The sequence below is a fragment of the Glandiceps talaboti genome, chromosome 2 (assembly GCF_964340395.1).
Source record: "Glandiceps talaboti chromosome 2, keGlaTala1.1, whole genome shotgun sequence".
Taxonomy (NCBI): Eukaryota; Metazoa; Hemichordata; class Enteropneusta; family Spengelidae; genus Glandiceps; species Glandiceps talaboti.
The window spans coordinates 10,566,807-10,589,394 of record NC_135550.1 but is presented as its reverse complement, the minus strand read 5'-3'; the positions used below and the strand labels follow the sequence as shown (position 1 = coordinate 10,589,394).

Here is a 22,588-nt window from a genome sequence, read left to right as displayed (position 1 = left end):
GTCGAAAAACAATCATCTGGCATGGCGGCGCACTTCTCGTAGAATATTCCAAACGTCATAACTTGTCATGTGACCGTGACGTACGCACACACCAATCAATACACTTGCATGGCAGTTCAACCCTTTCACCATGTTCTCTAGGATCTCGTATTTAAAATCTACAAATTTTGATCTTTTTTTTCAAAAAGAAATTAGGATAAGTGATAGCTTACAGATTTACAGTATAAGCTTACATTACATGGGATATTTGACAGATTATTTGGACATACATTGTACTACATTTTGAATAATTAAAAATATGCTAATAAAAAAAGACATTTCTTTTCACCACGTTCCACCAATTACGGGATATTTATATATATTTTTTGGAATTTTGACATGTTACTCAACATAAACGTCTGTTGCAATTATGTCCGGGTTTGACCAAAATTTCCACTAGATTGACAGAAACTATATAGTATACTATGCATACCACATCGATTTACATACAATCACGAGAATAACAGGCAATTTTACGAATCGCGACAAATGGTTTCAGTCCAGTCACAAATCACGGGAAATAAAAAATGCCGATCGGAATCTCGAGACCGCCTCGGGTACCTCCCAAGAAACACAATGAAGACATTGTACATAGTTATACTGTCCGATTGAAGCTGGTGACTTTATTACACTAAAATATTAGTGAATGGTGACTTATATTAATATTAGACTGTGTACATGAATTGAAATCTGGAGATGCTGGTTGTGAAAGGGAAATTTGAGCTAACTATTACTTCCTGGTGAATGGTGATCTAAGAGGGGTACACTTTACTCAAGAACAGGTGTACAATTAATTTAACATAAATTTCTTAGGTGTGGTGGCAGCCGGGGGTGGCAGTACGTGTGAGCTGATTGACAGTAGAGTTGTAACAATTAACAAGATTGCACACAGTGTCATTGATGGTTAACAAGTTTTTGCTGATTAGTTTCATTGTGTAAAAGTTGTTCTGTTCTGAAAAATGTCTCATCAAATGTAATTAAGAGCGTGGGCCATTGTCGATACAAAATGGGGACGAGATGGAGCGGAGTATAAATACAAATATCTGTTGTGGAGTCATTTTTCTAGAAATAAATGCTGGAGGTTTTTTTTATGTGAGCTGCAATTATTTTCATTTCCTCTATGTCTACGTTTACATTTGCTCGATTTACTGTGATGTCAGATGATCGCTTTTTAAACCTGATTCCATCGTTATGTACATGTACATGCATTTCATGTAAGGGGGGGGGGGTATATGAAAATAACAATAATTCTTAGGGGGTAGGTAATTTTACATTTTTAACTTGGGGGGGGGGGGGGGTCACCGAAACAGTACAATATCGTTATTTACAGCATATTTCATGTGGGGACATGAAAATAACAATACATTTTAGAGGGGCTAGATAACTTTTGAACTGGTGGGGGGGGGGGGGGTCATCGAAAAAGGACACCGATTTGATGGAAAATCCTCTCGCCTGAAGTTAAAATGTTCACTCCATAAGTGCCATTTTTTCACGTTAAAACAAAATATTGTAAAAAACAAAACAAAACAAAACAAAACAAAACAAAAAATACAACCGTACAGTTTTGTTGACTTCGAATTTCAACGTCATTTTTACATTCTTCCGTGATTTTGCATTTGTTGTTGCACGAATTTCGTATTAAACTTATCAAAATAAAATAAACCTTGTAGTTTTGGCACTAGTAAACACTGGTATGGGGGAAATCCTGATATAGCATGAATGGCCAGCATTATCTCGGTGCCAGACTGTGCCAGATATCACTGAAGAATGGACAGCCAGCGAGAGCGCCACCAACGGTGATAACATATGAGAAAAGCACTTCGTTTTTGTTGCAACTAGCGCTAGCCTTTTTGAATCCGTGACTTCGTTACGTTTGTTCGCTATTCCCACATATAGCGAACGAGTGTAGCTGCGTCACACATATATTCAGACAGTAGACAGGCTAGTTTTGTTGTGATTTTGAAACTAATTCTTGTATTTTTGCTGTTGGTATGTTACTTTTTTTTCTTCTGTTTTGTGTCTGGTGAATAAACAATTCAATTCAATTCAATTCAAATTCTTCGTCGCAAATTACAGCCCCTTTTACGGCACCGTCCAAAACGCGCCGTCAACAGGTCGTTATTTCGCAGTGTCGCTGAAGAAATAATAGCTCTGGTTTGCGAGAATGTTCAAATTCAATTCAATTCATTCATTCATCACTTTGAAATTTATCAAATTGTAGAAATCGTTTTCGATAGGCGGCCGGCGGGTAATCCGAGCACATCAACTCTCTAAATCATGTACGTATCATTGTATGTCTGAAAAGATGATGATTTCACACAAATAGATACATGTTTGCCAAAAAAAATTATTAGTTTTTTTATTTGTTATGAAGCATAACGTACATATCATGATATTGGAGGACTATGTACCACCAATGTTGAAAAATTTAAACCCGAACATTGTTAAAATACCAAAAATTAGACACTGCACGTGTTAATCAGTGGTCGATCTTATCCATAAATATACAGTAACAAGTTTAAATCGTGGTCGCCGTTGAGGGCGCCGATACAGCACTCAGAACTGTAAATATTAATTGTGTTCCAAAAAAAATTTAAAACTAGCCAGGCTGTAAAGATACATAGCGTTGCTCCTCCCTCACCGGCAAGTGGTTGTGTGAGGGCGCCCCGTCACCACGTATCTTACTGATTAACACAGACGTTATAACACATTGATTACCAAACAACTGTTTATGACAACTATACACAATTTGAAACCAAAATAATCCAGATTAAATTCACAGGTTTGCTTTAGAACAATATTTTGCTACAGCAGGCTGGATAAAACTAAGTAAAAAGTATATAGTAGTAATTTGACCATTTATACATCTCTGCCATGTACGATACAGAAATCATTTCACAGATCATTTGATATGAATGTAGTACTGGTATATCAGACGTAAATGTATTGTGAAAGGAAATCAAGTCAGGTTGTTTTATATTCTTGTACAATGTTCATTCAAATATAAATGAGTAGAAAGGAATACGTACGAATAAACATTAGTAAATATTTTATGTTGAATACAATGTATAATTCTATTTTGAAACGTAACGGTTGTAAACATTACTTTTAATTCAGATTTTGGACAGTACAACAGTCAGTAAGTACTGACAGGATAGTGTTTTCCTTCTATCCATTGTAGTATACACAATATAAATGGATTTCATTATATTCACATATGTATGTCTTAAAATGATAAGTTCAGGGTATATTTACAATAAATTGACTACATCCGGTCAGAGCTCTGCTTCCGGTTACCGGTTACAATATTGCAGGACGTCGTGTTATCTTACCCTGCCCATTTTGTTTACTCTGTGGGGTAATATTCATTCGTACGTAGGTCATGCATACGTTAATACACAAACCGTAAATGAAGAAAACCCGATATAGGTAATTTTGATTGTTGAATTTTACAGCCACCGATTCGATGATAGAAAAATGGTGCATTTTAATGTGAAACAAATGGTGGACGAGAAATTTAAAGGTAACGGATTATTCACTGCCCCGGGGTTCATCTGTTCTGTATATGATGTATAATAAGGGTAACACACACTTTTGTATCCCAAGAATGTTCTTAGTTTTTCAACTATTATAATTGTGATAAATATCAAAATATATGATTTTGTAAGAAGTTAATATTTAGCTGCATTCCCCACTAAGCTCTTTTTTGTGTGTTCGGTTTGCCGCCTAAATTTTTGATTTCAGACAAATTTTCTTCTATCTATTACGAAGTTTCTTTAGCCATAGTAACAAACACATTTTATTTGCTCTGGCCGTATCCATGCCATCTCCTGAAGTATTCTTCAATAGGGAAAATGACAGCACTAACAATAAACCCTCTCATCAAATTAGGAACAATGCCTTTAACCAGCACTCTACTCCCCTCACCCTTAACACTTTTCTTCAGGCAATCGATAGCACTGCTGTATTTGTTGTCACCCTTGACGCCATCAGCTTGGAATCTTGATTTGATGACGTCAGAGGGATGGGATATTACCCATGAACTCATTCCAGCAGTACCACCCAAAACCGCCAAATCGGGTATTCCCAATTTCTCTACTTTTTTCCATTCTTTCATTTTGTCACAGAGATATTCATTGAAACCAAAATAAACCATGAACCCAGGGGCATCTCTCCAAAGTGTAACCCCCATACCACGATAGCACCCACGTATACCCTCTTGTTGATATATTCTGTAAATGCAATTGATCGAGCCTCTGTAATTTTCAGTATGCGCTTTGGACAATTGATGGCTTTGACCTTGCCCTTGTAATTGCATACGCACTTTGCCGAGCTCCATAGGACAGGCAACAAGGGACTGTACAGCTCCTGCAGCGCCACCAGCGATGATGTGATTATATTTCATTTCTTTACCAAATATACGTTGTATTTGTCTGTCGATGGTACGTTCACATCCAAAGAGAATTAAATTGATACATCCTTGGCCAAGCATTGGAGATAACATGCCTTTGAATAAGCCATGTGGCTGATGTACAAAAAAAACCCAAAAAACAAATTTACAAGAGTAAGAAATACATCAAATTATATGCATATGGGAAAGAGTTCTATTATTAAGATGTAAACGAGTATAAACAAATGTTTATTTGTATTGACAAAGGGTTCTCTATATAGACATTAGATTGTAACAAGGCGCACCTTTTATTCTATCAACTAAAAAAATCAGTCTCAATATGTATTGATAACTTTCAGCATTTTAATACTTAGTAACGGTATACGTAAATTGTTTGAAAACATATTATACACGATCGCCTTCAAATTGTTTAGTGCGATATAATAAAAAACCCATAGATATTTTAAACCTACCCCTTCTGACTGTATAGTAGCTTTGAAGCAGTTCCATGTCCCTTGATATATCTGCAAAATACAAAAATATAAAGTTACGAATACAGAATGAACGGAAGAAAGTGAAACTAACCATATCTATTACTGAAAAATTATTACAACAAAACTCAGTCTGTGAATGAATATTGTGTAAGATTACATTAACTTTTTAGAGTGAAAAATTCAAAGCTGTACAGTAGCAAAAATCAGAGTTAGTACTGTATACTTACTGGGATTTTTCTGAGTGGGTCTTGAGCTGCCATGATATTTTGCTGTGTTTGTAATCGCACCTATGAAGTGAAAATCAGATGAAACAAACATATTACAATCTCATATAAAATATTTTCTTCAGTATGTAATCAGATAAATAAAGATTTGACATCCAAATAGCTCTTTTCATCAAACTTCCTCGATCAACTTTTCCCCCTCTAACAACTCCTTAAACACGCGGTAAAAAAAAGGGTATTATCTTCTGTCCATCGAAGGGCTTCCGACGCCTATCATCCTTTGAATTCTCCATTATAGCGCCCTCATGAGTCTTGTATTGTAAAGTGTTTGAAGAAGTTCATTATACTCAACGCGTCACTAATAAAACAGCGCCCCATACATATGTGTTGATGTTGAAAAATGTTCGCGTATTTGCGTCGCAATAAACAGCGCCCCCATATACGTATCGTGAAGTGTTTTTTTAAGTTCAAGTATTTTCATCACCAACAAAACAGCGCATTGCATGGCCATTAAACAGCGCCCCCATGTGTAATGAAAAGTGAATCAGTTAATGGAATGAAGACTTGTATAATCATATTTGACAATGAGAGTATTTTGAGCTGTCTCCTTGTCTGTATTAGGTCAGATGAAATGGGAATCAGTTTTATACCCAGTAAATATACCGTAAATAGAAGTACTAGATCAGTTTAGCCGTGATAGTGATCTGGTGGGGTCCAATGTAAGTGACAACACGACCGACATAAAGTTGTCAAATGTTTCATTCTGAATTTACCATTTTCAGTAACTTACTAGTAGCTGCAGATAGCACAGTTTCAACAACTACCTCTATCATAAAACAGTACTACGAATTCTCACAAAACTTCGAAAAAAGGGAAGTTCATGTGAATTTGATTCAGAATATTTATGACTTACAAGTTGTACAAGTATCTCTAAGTAGTATGACCAAATCACTTTGAAGTATGATGAAACAGTGACAAATCAATGCTTGTTGAACAACACAGTGCTATACTTGACTTTAAGCAATGCTATCATTTTTGTGGTAAAATAAACAGAATAACAGAAGAGAGCCTTTTTTTATTGTGCCTCTCCTCTTATCGACCTAATTATTTGAATTATTACTTCAGTATGTTATGTTGACGAGCTTCTTTGACTCAGTTTCAGAAATAATTAATAAACCACACACTGGTTAAATGATTTATCGCCCACGACGGCTGTGCCTAAGGTATTAGCCACAGTGTAACCTGATTCAGCACATTCTAGCGATATCTGAAATGATGGTTTATAAACAAGTAATTAGTAGGAACACAGAATCATGTAAGTACTTCTTTCGTTTTCGATTCAATTTCATGGGAATAAGGTTTGAAACAACATCATATCAGTGGGTACGAAGTACACATATATCACAGAACATTGTATGTTTAGCGAATACTTGTTATGATCAATTGCCAATTGTTCAGTGAGAAATTAAATGAGTTATCTGCTTAATCGATAGATTTTTATCTGTTGAAAAGATAAGATTGCGAGTCATCATGTGGTCGTAAATGGTATAAATTCTCCCAACCAAGAGTTTATCTTTCCGCTGACGCAGCAAAAAAGGAAAATGTGGCGTTTCGAGCCTCCCCCCCCCCCGGGTGGGTGGAGGGACAGGGGAGGGTTTTACAAATACAGCCAACAATTACTGATATGGTAAGGGAGTGAAAATGACCCCCCCCTACATAATGTTGACAGCTGCCTTTAAAACAACCTTCATGACAACACACTCACCTTAACTGTATCAAATGGATGTCCCGCAATTGTACTTGCCATTCCTGAAAAGTTAGAAAAAAGAACAGGTTGTCTGTGTGACTTTAAACTTGAAATACAATCACGTCATTGACTTTTCATGTTCGTAATCAATTCACTTTTTCGCTATAGTTCTGCACAGATAAAATTCTGTTAGGGGTAAATTTCAACGTCCGATCGCTTGTATTCAAATTTAAACATTATGTTTGTTTCTCGCATTCTTTGCATGCCATTGTCGAACCCCCTCCCCCCAATGCATGAACACAACCTGATATGCTAAATGAAAACTAACAATAGTTCACTATTATCAAAGCACCTCCGATGAAATTTCAGTTCTTTCATGGATAAAACTTAGTAGGTAAGATGTTGCAAAAGATGTATAGCACATAATATACCGTGATGTTAAAAGTGAAAACAGCAACTTTTATTATTTTAAATTTTAACTTACCGGCAATACATCCACCAGCGCAATTCAAGCCCGCCAAAAGTATTTCCTCCATAGTAGAAGATTTCACCGCACTCGAGTCAGTCGTCAATGTGAGATCTGTATTAGCCTTTCCTGCATCCATATCTTAACTGTTATTCTTATTGGTGATAAAGCTACTAGTTGTCAACCAATGTAAGACTAGTCACGTGACTCAGTAGACCTAAATATATTGTAACTGATTCATTTATCAACTTTCGAAACTGTGTCGAGTTACACGTCAAATAAATGCCTGTCTGTGAGTCGACTCAGTAGTGAATCGTCGTAATATACCACCCCCCCCCCCCAGGGCCAATCTTTAGACGGAGTGATTTACGACAAGCTCTACTGAGAACAAGTGTCAATAGAATTTACCCCAAATACATCTATTTTTTGAACTTCGATTTGTTGTTGTTTAAACTATTTACAGTTTCGGGATTTGCACTCAAAACACTACAAACTCAAATAGACTGCGTGATGCGAAGATCTCCATCACACAAGTTGAGTGCCTTACCTGCCAAAAAATGGACATTTCCTAACTTCAACATTAATTACCAACCCCTCAACCCCGTCAAAAAAAAACGGCAAAAGTAGAGACATATAAACGCAAAATTTTGAAACAGGTAGTACGGCGAGATCGCTCTATAAACGTGAGCGAGATACGCATGTATCGGAGTCATACCCCATACCTCAGAAACCCGGCTCAGACTACTATACTATTACATGTATATACGTCGCTACTTAGTGCAGGAGCATATGGGTTTTCGTGTGAAATGCATGTTAATTTTATGAAACATATATGATTACATTCATTATAGGACCACATATAAAAAAATACATGCTGGCAATTTTTATCTTCAAAATTAGTCTTAGGGGGCTAAAAACAAAATGTGGCCCCAAGACTCTATTCTTAACCATTGGTTAGGCAATGAAAACCCACGAATCCATGTGATTATAGTCAACTTCCATTGATATGGCCTTAGCAACAGCCAACAATGCCAGTATATTTTGCAAAGATAACAACATTTTTGGTTAGTCAGGCCAAAAAAATATCAAAACATGTATGAAATATGCCTATCAACAAGACCATGTCCCGATAGCAACAGTCAGAACATTATGTATATTGTAAAGATAACAACAGTAATTATAGTAGGTATATATAAGGGCAGTCTTAATTCTGTTTCTCATGACCCAAACGACCCTAAATGTCTTCAATTAGATGAAAAAAATTAAATCGACGCCCTATATGGCAGGGTTAGGAAAACCATGAGTGAATGAAAATTATTTTTTATCGCTGAAATTTGGGCAAATTCAATAAAACAAACAGTTCAAATATTCCTTCTGACTTTACTTGCCATTTCTAAGTCATTCAGAATGTTAAAATATGATTATGAATCGAAGTAATTTAGTACATACATTAATGATAACAAAGTGCATGTGTCATAAAGTTTGATAATACCGTATAGCTTGTAATTATAATGAGTTATTTGCATAATTAGTGATTTTCAGTAATTACGCTAGATCTTAAGAATGCACTCATCCTCTGGTGTTATATGGATGTGTGAGCTGATTAAAAATATGCACTTCTGATCTCAATAGATATAATACTTAATCGATAAAATAGAGAAAATATCATTGTATACTAGTACATGTATATATTTACATGTCATACCTCTCAGTATCGAAACAATAAACGGTTCATGCATATATTCGGAACAGGTAGCCGGTGGGGGTCAGCTATGAAACGGTGATGCGAAGCCCAGGGTTAGTCGAATCTCCACTAAAACTACATCGAGCTGTAAGCCATTAATACACGTACAATTACTGAAATTTAACTAGCAAATTACAGTCTACCATCTGAATATATCCATCGCCCCTTTGTAATAAAACTTGGCGAATCTCATAAGCTTAAGGTGAACAGATTACACTAACCTAGATCGTGTGGTGGTGTCTGTGGATGGTAGGCTGGTAGCCTGAATGAGAATGAATGGGTACTCTTAGGTATGTTTTATTTGAGTAGACGTGGTAACAAGGACAAAAATAGTTGACAAAACAACTACTTGAGTGGTAGACCTGATTATTTTTTTTCAAAATTATTGTCTAGTATTAAATTGATTTTACTGGCACGAAAGAAGAGATTCAGTTGAGGTTTACTATACGAAAAGTCAAATTTACCCACCTTTACCCAACCTTTACCCTACCTGTGACCCATCTAACTACCATCTCTGTCAAGGGGTAGTACGAGACAAAGTGATACTTTTGACTTCACAGTCCCAGGGGAGAGGTCACAGGAGGTGAATTAAGTCAAAGGTGTCACTTCGTCTCATACTCGCCACATTTACACACCCACTGCTAAAGATTTACCCCGGTGGAAAGACATGGTCAAATATGACTTTTCTTATATTGTTAACTAAAATGGTGGACTCTAGTGAAAGTTACAGCGGGTTAAAAATACACCAAACTCAACTTTTACAGAAGAGAATATGAACAACATGTTCCAAAGCTACGTTTTATTTATTGATGTAGTAACTAATGGATATGCAATATCATGTCTGGTAGCGCAGAATTTTTCTTTCGACAAGGCGTGAAGGAACAGCAATCTAAAGTTTTGCTTTTATTGAAGGCATTCAGTTTACATCTGATATAAACATATTGTTGATCAATAGCATAGCATCAATTGAATCGTTACTATACAAAGTTATGTATTCGAGTGAATAGACCCAATTATTTTTATTCAAAACTACTGTCTAGTCTCTCACTCACGCCATTATGTCGTATGCATTGTCTACGTTTCTACTAGAGTGTAGCTATTTGGTTGGAGTTACATGTCAATTCAAGGGAACAACAGGAATAGATGTGTTCTCCGCTGTTACATTTGATTACGTTATTTCATCGAAATTCTAAAATAAAACAGGATAAAGGACAATGTAGCATAACATAAAGATGATAAATTCAGTATCTGAAGAATATCTTTTCTAATATTTCAAAGGAACAATATGAATATATACATATTTAGTTTAGTTATTCAGCGTGAAGGCACTCTTAGAGTCTTACATTCGATTACGCAACGAACTTCCTCTTGGTCAGTCATGAATAAAGGTTGAACCTTAACAGCAGAGACACATTCTAATGTACCACCCAATCCCAACCACCAACCCACCAGAAAATAGTATCTTAAATCAAATTTTATTGCATTGTTAGCTATCATTCCAAGTTTTTTATTACTCAAATAAAATCTGACATTCAAATCCTCAACATAAACAACATGGAATGTACCCTTCTACATCTTTTGGTAATTCTCATACACAAATAACCTTTATTGCTGGGAATTAGTAGTCACATGCCAAATTTATGACTAAGTCTATCTCATTTTGACACCATTGCAAAGTGGGAAATTAATGAGCACTCATGAAATGCCTTTAACAACGATTCATTTACTTTTTAACATGATATTTCTACAGAACACAGAGGGAGAACTGAATACAGAACAAATAACAAAAACGTTCTAAAGTAGCTGCCATACTGACTTTTTCCATTGCTCTAGAAAGTATCTCAATTGGTCAAAAGTGGGGGTGAAACATTCTGAAGGTTTCTAAAGGTGTTTTACTGAGTGATGTTTCTTTTCTATCTAATATTTGCAGGAGGTCCAATTTATGTAACTTGTATGCTAATATTGAGAGGTAAAATTTCAAATTTTGTGTAGACCTAAACTTGGACTCTATATCCTGTGTAGAATGTACCTGTCCAGCATTCAATACTACATGTGTAGATACATATTAAAACCAGATGCCAGATCTGAAAAGGAATATTTTTAATGTGTGTATGTACACTTGATAACAAGCGACTTCTGTCGTTTAGATTTCAAAATCAGTTCAAGAGATTTCGAAAAGGACCGTACACAAGCGGAGTTGCTAAACTACAAACTCCACGATCACATCTGTTGGTATTCATTGCAGATATGATTTGAATGTCGTGTACTAGTATATGTTTTGTTGTATTGTCATGTGTGTTGGCGATTTTTCGCCCAAAACTCAACATATAATCTAAACACTGTAGGTTTATTTTTAGGACCAGACAGACTATTACGTTGCATTACACAAGCTTACACTCAAATATTATGTTACAACATGACAAACGTTCACAGGCACAGACAAACCGATAAAAGAGTCGCGTGAACCACAGACAAGTACATGTATGTGCATGAACCTACAACAGAGGAGCGCGCCCGGTGTTGTCTTTTGTACCAATACTTGTCAGTTTGATAGTGATAAGGGACCGGTCGGTTTCTTCGGCCTGGGGGGGGGGGGGTGGATTGGTAGGGGGGTCACCCTGTTTTTGAAATTGGCAGTAGGGGGGGGGGGGTCATGCTGTTTTGAAAATTGTGGATAAGAAAAAAAAAATCCTTTCTACAATGGCATATAGCCTTGTCTGAAATGTGGTACATGTCAATATTTGTTCTTGTCCCTGTTTCTTACATGAATTCTTTAATATTACTTATTAGTTCAAACATAACTATACATATACATATACATGTATTACCTAGCTACCACACTAGTTACAGAACATGTCATGTAAATGCTTGGCTGTTTCACAATCAATGCTTCACTTATATTGCAGTTTGGGGCAAAAGTGAACTTGAAGGTTTCGTAATGGCAATTTTCATAGATAGTTTATAAATGAAGTTAATCTAAATTGTTCTACTCGTCGTGTTATTGACACTACAAATCACCACATCTCATCAGATTCCAGTTTCTATTATACACTAGGTATGACCACCTAAAGTTCTCTAACATACCGGTGACTTTATTATACATATATTAATGCCCCTATACTAATGTTACATGTCTATTTTATGTGATATAGGAAACTCATTTAAAACGTACATTTACGTTAGGTTTTCAAAGCTTGGAAATATTACCTCAAAGGTTATGAATAACCTAAACATTGCCTTAGTATCTCAAGCAAAAAACTCCATATCTGCCAGGGGGAAAACCCCAAGGACTTCCTCACCCCCAGAGGTCACTCATGCATTCAACCAACAATCAGATGCACCAACAACCTTTTTACTGTTATAATGGTATTAAACTTTTCTTAAATATTTTCACCCTATTCTAATTTGAGATGATATTGTCTTTTCAAGATGTGAAATGTTTGCCAAGATAGTCTAAAATTGCCTTAATCTCCAAATCTCCCCTACCAATGATACTACCATTAGATGTGCTGACCTTTACTACATGTATATAATGATGCCATTTAACATATTTCAACCCTTAGTGTAAGTTATAAAGAATAGTTTCTGATACTTACTGTCTTGTAAAGCATGGATTAAGTTATTGCTTGAAGGGTCTAAATAGCGTAAATATTGGCTATAAGAGTAAAAATCCTCCAGGGCCTCTAGAGGGAGACCCCCTCAGACCCCCCCCCCCGCATGAGGTGGACATATCCCAGTCTCAAGATCTCCCCCTACCTCTTACTGTCAAGATCCTATCAAACTATATTTCAAAAATATTTCAACCTTATGTAGTTGCATTTTACATGTTGGTGCTGTCTTGTAAAGCTTGGAAATTATTTTCTGAAAATGTCTGAATAGTCTCAAAATTGACTTTTCAGAGTTAAAAACCTCCTGGGCTTCTAGGGGGAGACCCCCTAGGACCCCCATGACAGCTGTACATATTCCCTTCTCAAGCTTTCCCCCTACCTTTCACTGTCAAGATACTATTAAACTCCTTTTCAAATATATTTACCCTGTGTAGTCAATAATTATAATTATGATAGTGCTAACCCGGGATCTTATAAAGTAGATGCAAGACAGTCAAGCAGTCCACACTGAGTCACGATCAAAAAATACCTGTCACTCATGCGAATATCATATATGGGGGGGGGGGGTCATCATGTTTTAGAATTAAGTGATAGGGGGGGGTCAGCCTGTTTTGGGTTTTACAGATATGGGGGGTCAGTGACTTTTTGTCGGCCCGATTTAAGAATCCACCGCCCCCCCCCCCCCAGGCTGGAGAAACTGACCGGTCCCTAAGAAGTAGACTTTTTTCGTTCTGATCACAGGCGTTTCTATATAACTCCTGCAATGGTAGTATATGTACAAATATACAGCGTCAAAATGATTTAATGTGTATTTATACATATAATGGGAATATTGATTAACGTTCAGTATATGCAATTGTCATGGGGAGGGTCATGTTTTACAAAATGGGACAAAGGGTCACTTTTTACGAATGGAGAATGGGGGGGGGGTCATGTTTTTCTTAACAGACCATGTGTGATTTCCTCCGCCCCCTGTAAATACTGAAGGCTCCCTAAACCAACCAGAGTATTCAGAGTAACTGAAATAATTCATGGTTGGCGTACATTTTTGAAAGAATAGCAATCAGCAACATCAAACAATACAGGAAATCAAATAAACCTGAAGCATCATACATAATATGCAAATGATATGCAAATAAATAAGCCAGAATTTATAATATTGTGATTAAAATGCAAAATTATACAACAGTTTACAAGTTTATCGTCTACAGGATGCCCATAAGTACATTTATACAGATATAAAGCAATCGTACAGTTCACATATTTTAATTTGCCATCAATATACAGAAAAACCATGATTTTACATCATTTATGAAATTGCTGCAAAAGTTACCCTTAATATTGAAATAAAAATTGCCAACATATATTTTTAATTGCTCAGATGATGGGGAACACAATGATATATGTTGGCAAAAATTAACATGAATTTCACACGAAACCCAAAAATCTACCATATGCCCCCTTACCTGCCAAAACATCGGACATTTCCTAACTTCAACATTAATTACCAACCCCTCAACCCCGTCAAAAAAACCCGGCAAGAGTAGAGACGTATAAACGCAAAATTTTGAAACAGGTAGTACGGCGAGATCGCTATAAACGTGAGCGAGATACGCATGTATCGGAGTCATACCCCATACCTCAGAAACCCGGCTCAGACTACTATACTACTACATGTATATACGTCGCTACTTTTGTCGTGCTAACGGGATTGGAGTACTTTTGAACATTTCTTGGGTCGTGAAGACTTTCGTATATACGGTCGCGCTAGAAACGTGTGGTTCCTCTTTCCACTTTCGAATATATTCAGTTCAATAGTCAATCTGTGCTACCAACATTGGTTTTATTGATCACCTTTGATACAATATAAATACAGAACTCAAAACTGTAAATATTAATTGTGTTCCAAATTTTTTTTAAAAACTAGCCAGACTGTAAAGATACATAGCGTTGCTTCTCCCTCACCAACAAGTGGTTGTGTGAGGGCGCCCCGTCACCACGTATCTAACTGACTACAAGTACTAGTTTGACACAAACGTTATAACACATTGATTACCAAACAACTGTTTATGACAACTACACACAATTTGAAACCAAAATAATCCAGATTAAATTCACAGGTTTGCTTTAGAACAATATTTTGCTACAGCAGGCTGGATAAAACTAAGTAAAAAGTATATAGTAGTAATTTGACCATTACATCTGTGCAATGTACACATAAAGCAGTTCATATGAATGTAGTACTGGTATATCAGACGTAAATGTATCGTGAAAGGAAATCAAGTCAGGTTGTTTTATATTCTTGTACAATGTTCATTCACATATAAAGGAATACGTACGAATAAACATTAGTAAATATTTTATGTTGAATACAATGTATAATTCTATTTTGAAACGTAACGGTTGTAAACATTACTTTTAATTCAGATTTTGGACAGTACAACAGTCAGTAAGTACTGACAGGATAGTGTTTTCCTTCTATCTATTGTAGTATACACAATATAAATGGGTTTCATTATATTCACATATGTATGTCTTAAAATGATAAGTTCGGGGTATATTTACAATAAATTGACTACACCCGCTCAGAGATCTGCATCCGGTTACCGGTTACAATATTGCAGGACGTCGTGTTATCTCATCCTACCCCTTCATATTCATTCGTACATAGGTCATGAATACGTTAATACACAAACCGTAAATAAAAAAAAACGATATGGGTAAAAATTTTACAGCCACCGATTCCATTATAGAAAAATGGTATATTCTAATGTGAAACAAAAGGTGGACGAGAAATTTAAAGGTAACAGGTTATTCACTGCCCCGGGGTTCATCTGTTCTGTATATGATGTATAATAAGGGTAACACACACTTTTGCATCTCAGAATGCTTTTAGCTTTTCAATTATTATAATTGTGATGAATATCAAATTATATGATTTTGTAAGAAGTTAATATTTAGTTTGATTCCCCACTAAGCTCTTTTTGTGTGTTTGGTTTCCCGCCTAAATTTTCGATTTCAGATAAATTTTCTTCTGTCTATTACGAAGTTTCTTGAGCCATAGTAACAAACACATTTTATTTGCCCTGACCGTATCCATGCCATCTCCTGAAGTATTCTTCAATAGGGAAAATGACAGCACTAACAATAAACCCTCTCATCAAATTAGGAACAATGCCTTTAACCAGCACTCTACTCCCCTCACCCTTAACACTTTTCTTCAGGCAATCGATAGCACTGCTGTATTTGTTGTCACCCTTGACGCCATCAGCTTGGAATCTTGATTTGATGACGTCAAAGGGATGGGATATTACCCATGAACTCATTCCAGCAGTACCACCCAAAACCGCCAAATCGGGTATTCCCAATTTCTCTACTTGTTTCCATTCTTTCATTTTGACACAGAGATATTCAAAGAAACCAAAATAAACCATGAACCCAGGGGCATCTCTCCAAAGTGTAACCCCCATACCACGATAGCACCCACGTATACCCTCTTGTTGATATATTCTGTAAATGCAATTGATCGAACCTCTGTAATTTTCGGTATGCACTTTGGAAAATTGATGGCTTTGACCTTGCCCTTGTAATTGCATACGCACTTTACCGAGCTCCATAGGACAGGCAACAAGGGACTGCACAGCTCCTGCAGCGCCACCAGCGATGATGTGATTATATTTCATTTCTGTGCCAAATATACGTTGTATTTGTCTTTCGATGGTACGTTCACATCCAAAGAGAATTAAATTGATACATCCTTGGCCAAGCATTGGAGATAGCATGCCTTTGAATAAGCCATGTGGCTGATGTACAAAAAAACAAAAAACAAATTTTCAAGAGTAAGAAATATATCAAATTATATGCATATGGGAAAGAGTTCTATTATTAAGATGTAAACGAGTATAAACAAATGTTTATTTGTATTGACAAAGGGTTCTCTATATAGACATTAGATTGTAACAAGGCGCACCTTTTATTCTATCAACTAAAAAAATCAGTCTCAATATGTATTGATAACTTTGAGCATTTTAATACTTAGTAACGGTATACGTAAATTGTTTGAAAACACATTACACATGGTCGCCTTCAAATTGTTTAGTGCGAAATAATTAAATATCATTCCCCAATATTTTTCTTCATTCATAATAAGGAAAATAGGAGTGACCTAAGGGGCTTTGTCTCTACGAGTCGCTAGACAAGTAGTGACAAACCCGTAGGTCACAATTATTTTGCGGCTCCATGAAGAACAATAACAGAGGAGGGCGGAGAGAGAGAGAGAGAATATAATTTTACCTCCTCAAGCATGATTTATGAAAAAATCAGGATAAATAATGGCGATTTGGAACATTTTGGAACATATTTCGAGCACCGCAGAGCCAGTCGGCACTGAATGTTGTGACGTAGAACAACCAGGGTAATCATTATAATTCATATTTTGACATTAACTTGGCTTGTGCACGGTATATAACCACACACACACACACACACACACCCACACACACACACACCCACAGACAGACACACACAGACACAGACAGACACAGACAGACACAAACACACACACACACACACACACACACACACACACACACACACACACACACATATATATGGATTTATATACACATCTGATATGGATTTAATACATTAAATTTTCTTACAAATGAAAAAACCCAGAATTATTTTCGTTTTAAAAACCATAGATATTTTAAACCTACCCCTTCTGACTGTATAGTAGCTTTGAAGCAGTTCCATGTCCCTTGATATATCTGCAAAATACAATATAAAGTTACAAAATACAGAATGAACAGACGAAAGTGAAACTAACCATATCTATTACTGAAAAATTATTGACAAAAAAACTGAATGAATATTGTGTAAGATTACATTAACTTTTTAAAATGTGAAAAATCCAATGCTGTACAGTAGCAAAAAAACAGAGTTAGTACTGTATACTTACTGGGATTTTTCTGAGTGGATCTTGAGCTGCCATGATATTTTGCTGTGTTTGTAATCGTACCTATGAAGTGAAAATCAGATGAAACAAACATATTACAATCTCATACAAAACATTTTCTTCAGTATGTAATCAGATAAATAAAGATTTGACATCCACATAGCTCTTTTCGTCAAACTTCCTCGATCAACTTTTCCCCCTCTAGCAACTCCTTAAACATGCGGTAAAAAAGGGTATTATCTTCTTCTTCTGTCCATCGAAGGGCTTCCGACGCCTATCATCCTTTGAATTCTCCATTATAGCGCCCTCATGAGTCTTGTATTGTAAAGTGCTTGAAGAAGTTCATTATTACTCAACGCGTCACTAATAAAACAGCGCCCCGTACATATGTGTTGATGTTGTAAAATGTTCGCGTATTTGCGTCGCAATAAACAGCGCCCCCATATACGTATCGTGAAGTGTTTTTTTTAAGTTCAAGTATTTTCATCACCGTGACCAACAAACATCGCATAGCATGGCCAATAAACAGCGCCCCCATGTATAATGAAAAGTGAATCAGTTAATGGAATGAAGACTTGTAGAATCATATTTGACAATGAGAGTATTTTGAGCTGTCTCCTTGTCTGTATTAGGTCATATGAAATGGGAATCGGTTTTATACCCAGTAAATATACCGTAAATAGAAGTACTAGGTCAGTTTAGCCGTGATAGTGATCTGGTGGTGTCCAATGTAAGTGACAACACGATATATTAAAGTTGTCAAATGTTTCATTCTGAATTTACCATTTTCAGTAACTTACTAGTAGCTGCAGATAGCACAGTTTCAACAACTACCTCTATCATAAAACAGTACTACGAATTCTCACAAAACTTCGAAAAAAGGGAAGTTCATGTGAATCCGATTCAGAATATTTACGACTTACAAGTTGTACAAATATCTCTAAGTAGTATGACCAAATCACTTTGAAGTATGTTGAAACAGTGACAAACCAATGCTTGTTGAACAACACAGTGCTCTACTTGACTTTAAGCAATGCTTTTCAATTTTGTCGTAAAATAAACTGAATAACAGAGAAGAGCTTTTTTTTTAATTGTGCTTCTCCTTTTATCGACCTAATTATTTGAAGTATTACTTCAGTATGCTATGTTGACGAGCTTCTTTGACTCAGTTTCAGAAATAATTAATAAACCACACACACTGGTTTAAATGATTTATCGCCCACGACGGCTGTGCCTAAGGTATTAGCCACAGTGTAACCTGATTCAGCACATTCTAGCGATATCTGAAAGGATGGTTTGTAAACAAGTAATTAGTAGGAACACGGAATGTAAGTACTTCTTTCGTTTTCGATTCAATTTCATAGGAATAAGGTTTGAAACAACATCATATCAGTGGGTACGAAGTACACGTATATCACAGAACATTGTATGTTTAGCGAATACTTGTTATGATCAATTGCCAATTGTTCAGTGAGAAATTAAATGAGTTATCTGCTTAATCGATAGATTTTTATCTGTTGAAAAGATGATAAGCTTGCGAGTCATCATGTGATCGTAAATGGTATAAATTCTCCCAACCAAGAGTTTATCTTTCCGCTGACGCAGCAAAAAAGGAAAATGTGGCGTTTAGAGCCCCTCCCCGGGGGAGGGTTTTTGTGCCACCTTATGATTTACTCGTAAATATCGGGGTTTTTTAAGAACTGTTTTTTATGTATAAAGAGGTAAAAAAAAAAACTTACTAAAATCTCCCCTCCACTATCTATCCTAAAATGCAATGTTTCAAAGATGACATTTAGACATTACAAATACAGCCAATAATGACTGATATGGTAAGGGAGTGAAAATGACCCCCTCCCCCTACATAATGTTGACAGCTGCCTTTAAAACAACCTTCACGACAACACACTCACCTTAACTGTATCAAATGGATGTCCCGCAACTGTACTTGCCATTCCTGAAAAGTTAGAAAAAAGAACAGGTTGTCTATGTGACTTTAAACTTGAAATACAATCACGTCATTGACTTTTCATGTTCTGCACGGGTAAAATTCTGTTAGGCGTAAATTTCAACGTCCGGTCGCTTCAATTCAAATTTAGACATTCTGTTTGTTTCTCGCGTTCTTTACATGCCATTGTCGAACCTCCTTCCCCCAATGCATGAACACAACCTGATATGCTATATGAAAACTAACAATAGTTCACTATTATCAAAGCACCTCCGATTAAATTTCAGTTCTTTCATGGATAAAACATAGTAGGTAAGATGTTGCAAAAGATGTATAGCACATAATATACCGTGATGTTAAAAGTGAAACCACAACTTTTATTATTTTAAATTTTAACTTACCGGCAATACATCCACCAGCGCAATTCAAGCCCGCCAAAAGTATTTCCTCCATAGTAGAAGATTTCACCGCACTCGAGTCAGTCGTCAATGTGAGATCTGTATTAGCCTTTCCTGCATCCATATCTTAACTTTTATTCTTATTGGTGATAAAACTACTAGTTGTCAACCAATGTAAGACTAGTCACGTGACTCAGTAGACCTAAATATATTGTAACTGATTCATTTATCAACTTTCGAAACTGTGTCGAGTTACAAGTCAAATAAATGCCTATCTGTGAGTCGACTCAGTAGTGAATCGTCGTAATATACCAACCCCCAGGGCCAACCCCAATTACAACATTAATCACTGACAGGACAGGCGGTTTTAATATATACGCATGCTTGTGCGTCACTTATACTCAGATTCAGTGGCAAGTGATGGTTTGGGTAATTGTCATGACCTGGAATCTAAATTTAGACATTCACCAACACATTTCCACGAAATACCGCCAGCTATGTTTACCCATAGCCTTTGACATTGTAAAAATTCATGATAGTATGATTCATTTGAAAGTGGAATACAACACATACAGACAGACAAACGCGCGAGCGCACACACCCGCACACATCCACACACACTGGGAGAAACATATACAAATGTAGGTATTATCAGCTCGAAACTGTGACGCATTTCCGTCTCACAGTTCATAATAATACCCAACGAGTGGAGTATTTATGCCGTAGATTTTTAAATAAAAGTACACAGTTTCGCGGCCTTTTATGAAGGGCTCATAACCACAGGGACGTGTAATATTTCATAGATTGTTGTTTTCTTATTGCTTAGAATGTCGTTTTCTTAGGAAAATATCGTAAGAATCTGCTACAAATGTATCAATCTCTATACTACTATTAAATATTAATATTAATTCTTCCCCTTACATGTAATCAAAAGAAAGGTTGTTATATTTAGTCTGTAGACCTGGAAAACAACAATCTATGAAATATTACACGCCCCTGTGCTCATAACCATGGGAGCAGAGTAGGTCTACCCATGTGTGTTACTTGTCTGTAGTTTACCGTAAGTTGGAAGACAATAAACAATTGTTCAGCCTAATGTTACAACAATAGAAATCTTTCCACCTGCTACACATACTTGCCACAGTTGTTACTTTATGATATATCTTATTAGTTATAGTAGCAGTTTCAATGTCTGTGCACAGTGGGAGTGTAATTAAATTGGTAACACCTTCTTGTTGATCTTTAGGCGGAGTGATTTACGACAAGCTCTATACTGAGAACAAGTGTCAATAGAATTTACCCCAAATACATATATTTTCTGAACTTCGATTTGTTGTTGTTTAAACTGTTTACAGTTTCGGGATTTGCACTCAAAACACTACAATTGCAACTGTACAAACTCAAATAGACTGCGTGATGCGAAGATCTCCATCACACAAGTTGAGTGCCTTACCTGCCAAAAAAATGGACATTTCCTAACTTCAACATTAATTACCAACCCCTCAACCCCGTCAAAAAAACCGGCAAAAGTAGAGACATATAAACGCAAAATTTTGAAACAGGTCGTACGGCGAGATCGCTCTATAAACGTGAGCGAGATACGCATGTATCGGAGTCATATCATACCCATACCTCAGAAACCCGGCTCAGACTACTATACTACTACATGTATATACGTCGCTACTTTTGTCGTTCTAACGGGACTGGAGTACTTTTGAAGATTTGCTTGGGTCGTGAAGACTCCGTAGTTAATATTGGAGTTATGCAATGTCCGATTGTTTGGCAGGTAAGGCGTAATTTAGAAGAAAAAATCCACCCAACTTCGCGATGTAGATCAGCTGCATTGCGCCTAGTTCACGTACTGCATTTACAATATGCGTCCCCGAGTTGATTTTGTGTTTGACATAAATCAAGATGATTTTACTCTGAGAGGGACACCAGTTTAGTATATACGATCGCTCTAGAAACGTTTGGTTTCTCTTCCAAATATATTCAGTTCAATAGTCAATCTGTTCTAACAACATTGATTTATTGATGACCTTTGACACAATATAAATATGGCCGATACAAATTAAAGTAAATGTAATGACGCCTATTGTAAGAAAGGAAACTGTATAAAGACTACTGAGCTGTTTAGTTTGCTTTCATAATTTGTGTTTGGCGGGAAGAATGAAGTGGAGGTTGTCAGATTTGGACGATTGCCTTGGTGGTGACTATCGGTTCATTTGACTTGTCTATGTACGATAAAGCCTAACAAAAACAAATGTCTGGTTAGAATAGGTGGGGGCACAGGCGCTCGAATCAATGTGTATGATTTTTAAAAAAAATATAGTGAATATTCACTATACACCCCCCCCCCCCAATCATACAGATTGATTCAAGTGCCTGTGGGTGGGGGTAGATAGTAAAAACAACTTTAGGGTCGGCCTGACAAACTAGGTGGGGTCGGGTACCCGGAACCAAACAAAGGCCTAAGGGGACAGGCCTGGCCAGATTGTACTAGTCGTCAATTGCAGATAGTAGATACACGAAACCAAACCAAACATTTTCTGTGTATTGATCTACTGTCTCGGGTA

The 22,588-nt window shown here is 36.5% G+C and overlaps 2 protein-coding genes and 1 pseudogene across 2 annotated transcripts in view; all 3 read right to left on the bottom strand.

Annotated features, from left to right (window-relative positions):
* LOC144443422 (sphingolipid delta(4)-desaturase DES1-like) overlaps positions 1 to 22,588 on the bottom strand; it is a 140,136-nt gene that overhangs the window by 42,032 nt on the left and 75,516 nt on the right. The gene's annotated exons all lie outside the window — the stretch shown is intronic.
* LOC144444013 (mitochondrial basic amino acids transporter pseudogene) lies at positions 3,839 to 4,444 on the bottom strand (annotated as a pseudogene).
* On the bottom strand, positions 14,037 to 20,288 carry LOC144451477 (mitochondrial basic amino acids transporter-like). Its single transcript, XM_078142330.1, has 5 exons — positions 20,016 to 20,288; positions 19,580 to 19,623; positions 17,673 to 17,732; positions 17,431 to 17,481; positions 14,037 to 16,515 (listed from the first exon to the last, which is right to left on the bottom strand). The coding sequence occupies exons 1-5, from the start codon at positions 20,134 to 20,136 to the stop codon at positions 15,790 to 15,792; spliced, it is 1,002 nt and encodes a 333-aa protein (XP_077998456.1). The 5' UTR covers positions 20,137 to 20,288; the 3' UTR covers positions 14,037 to 15,789.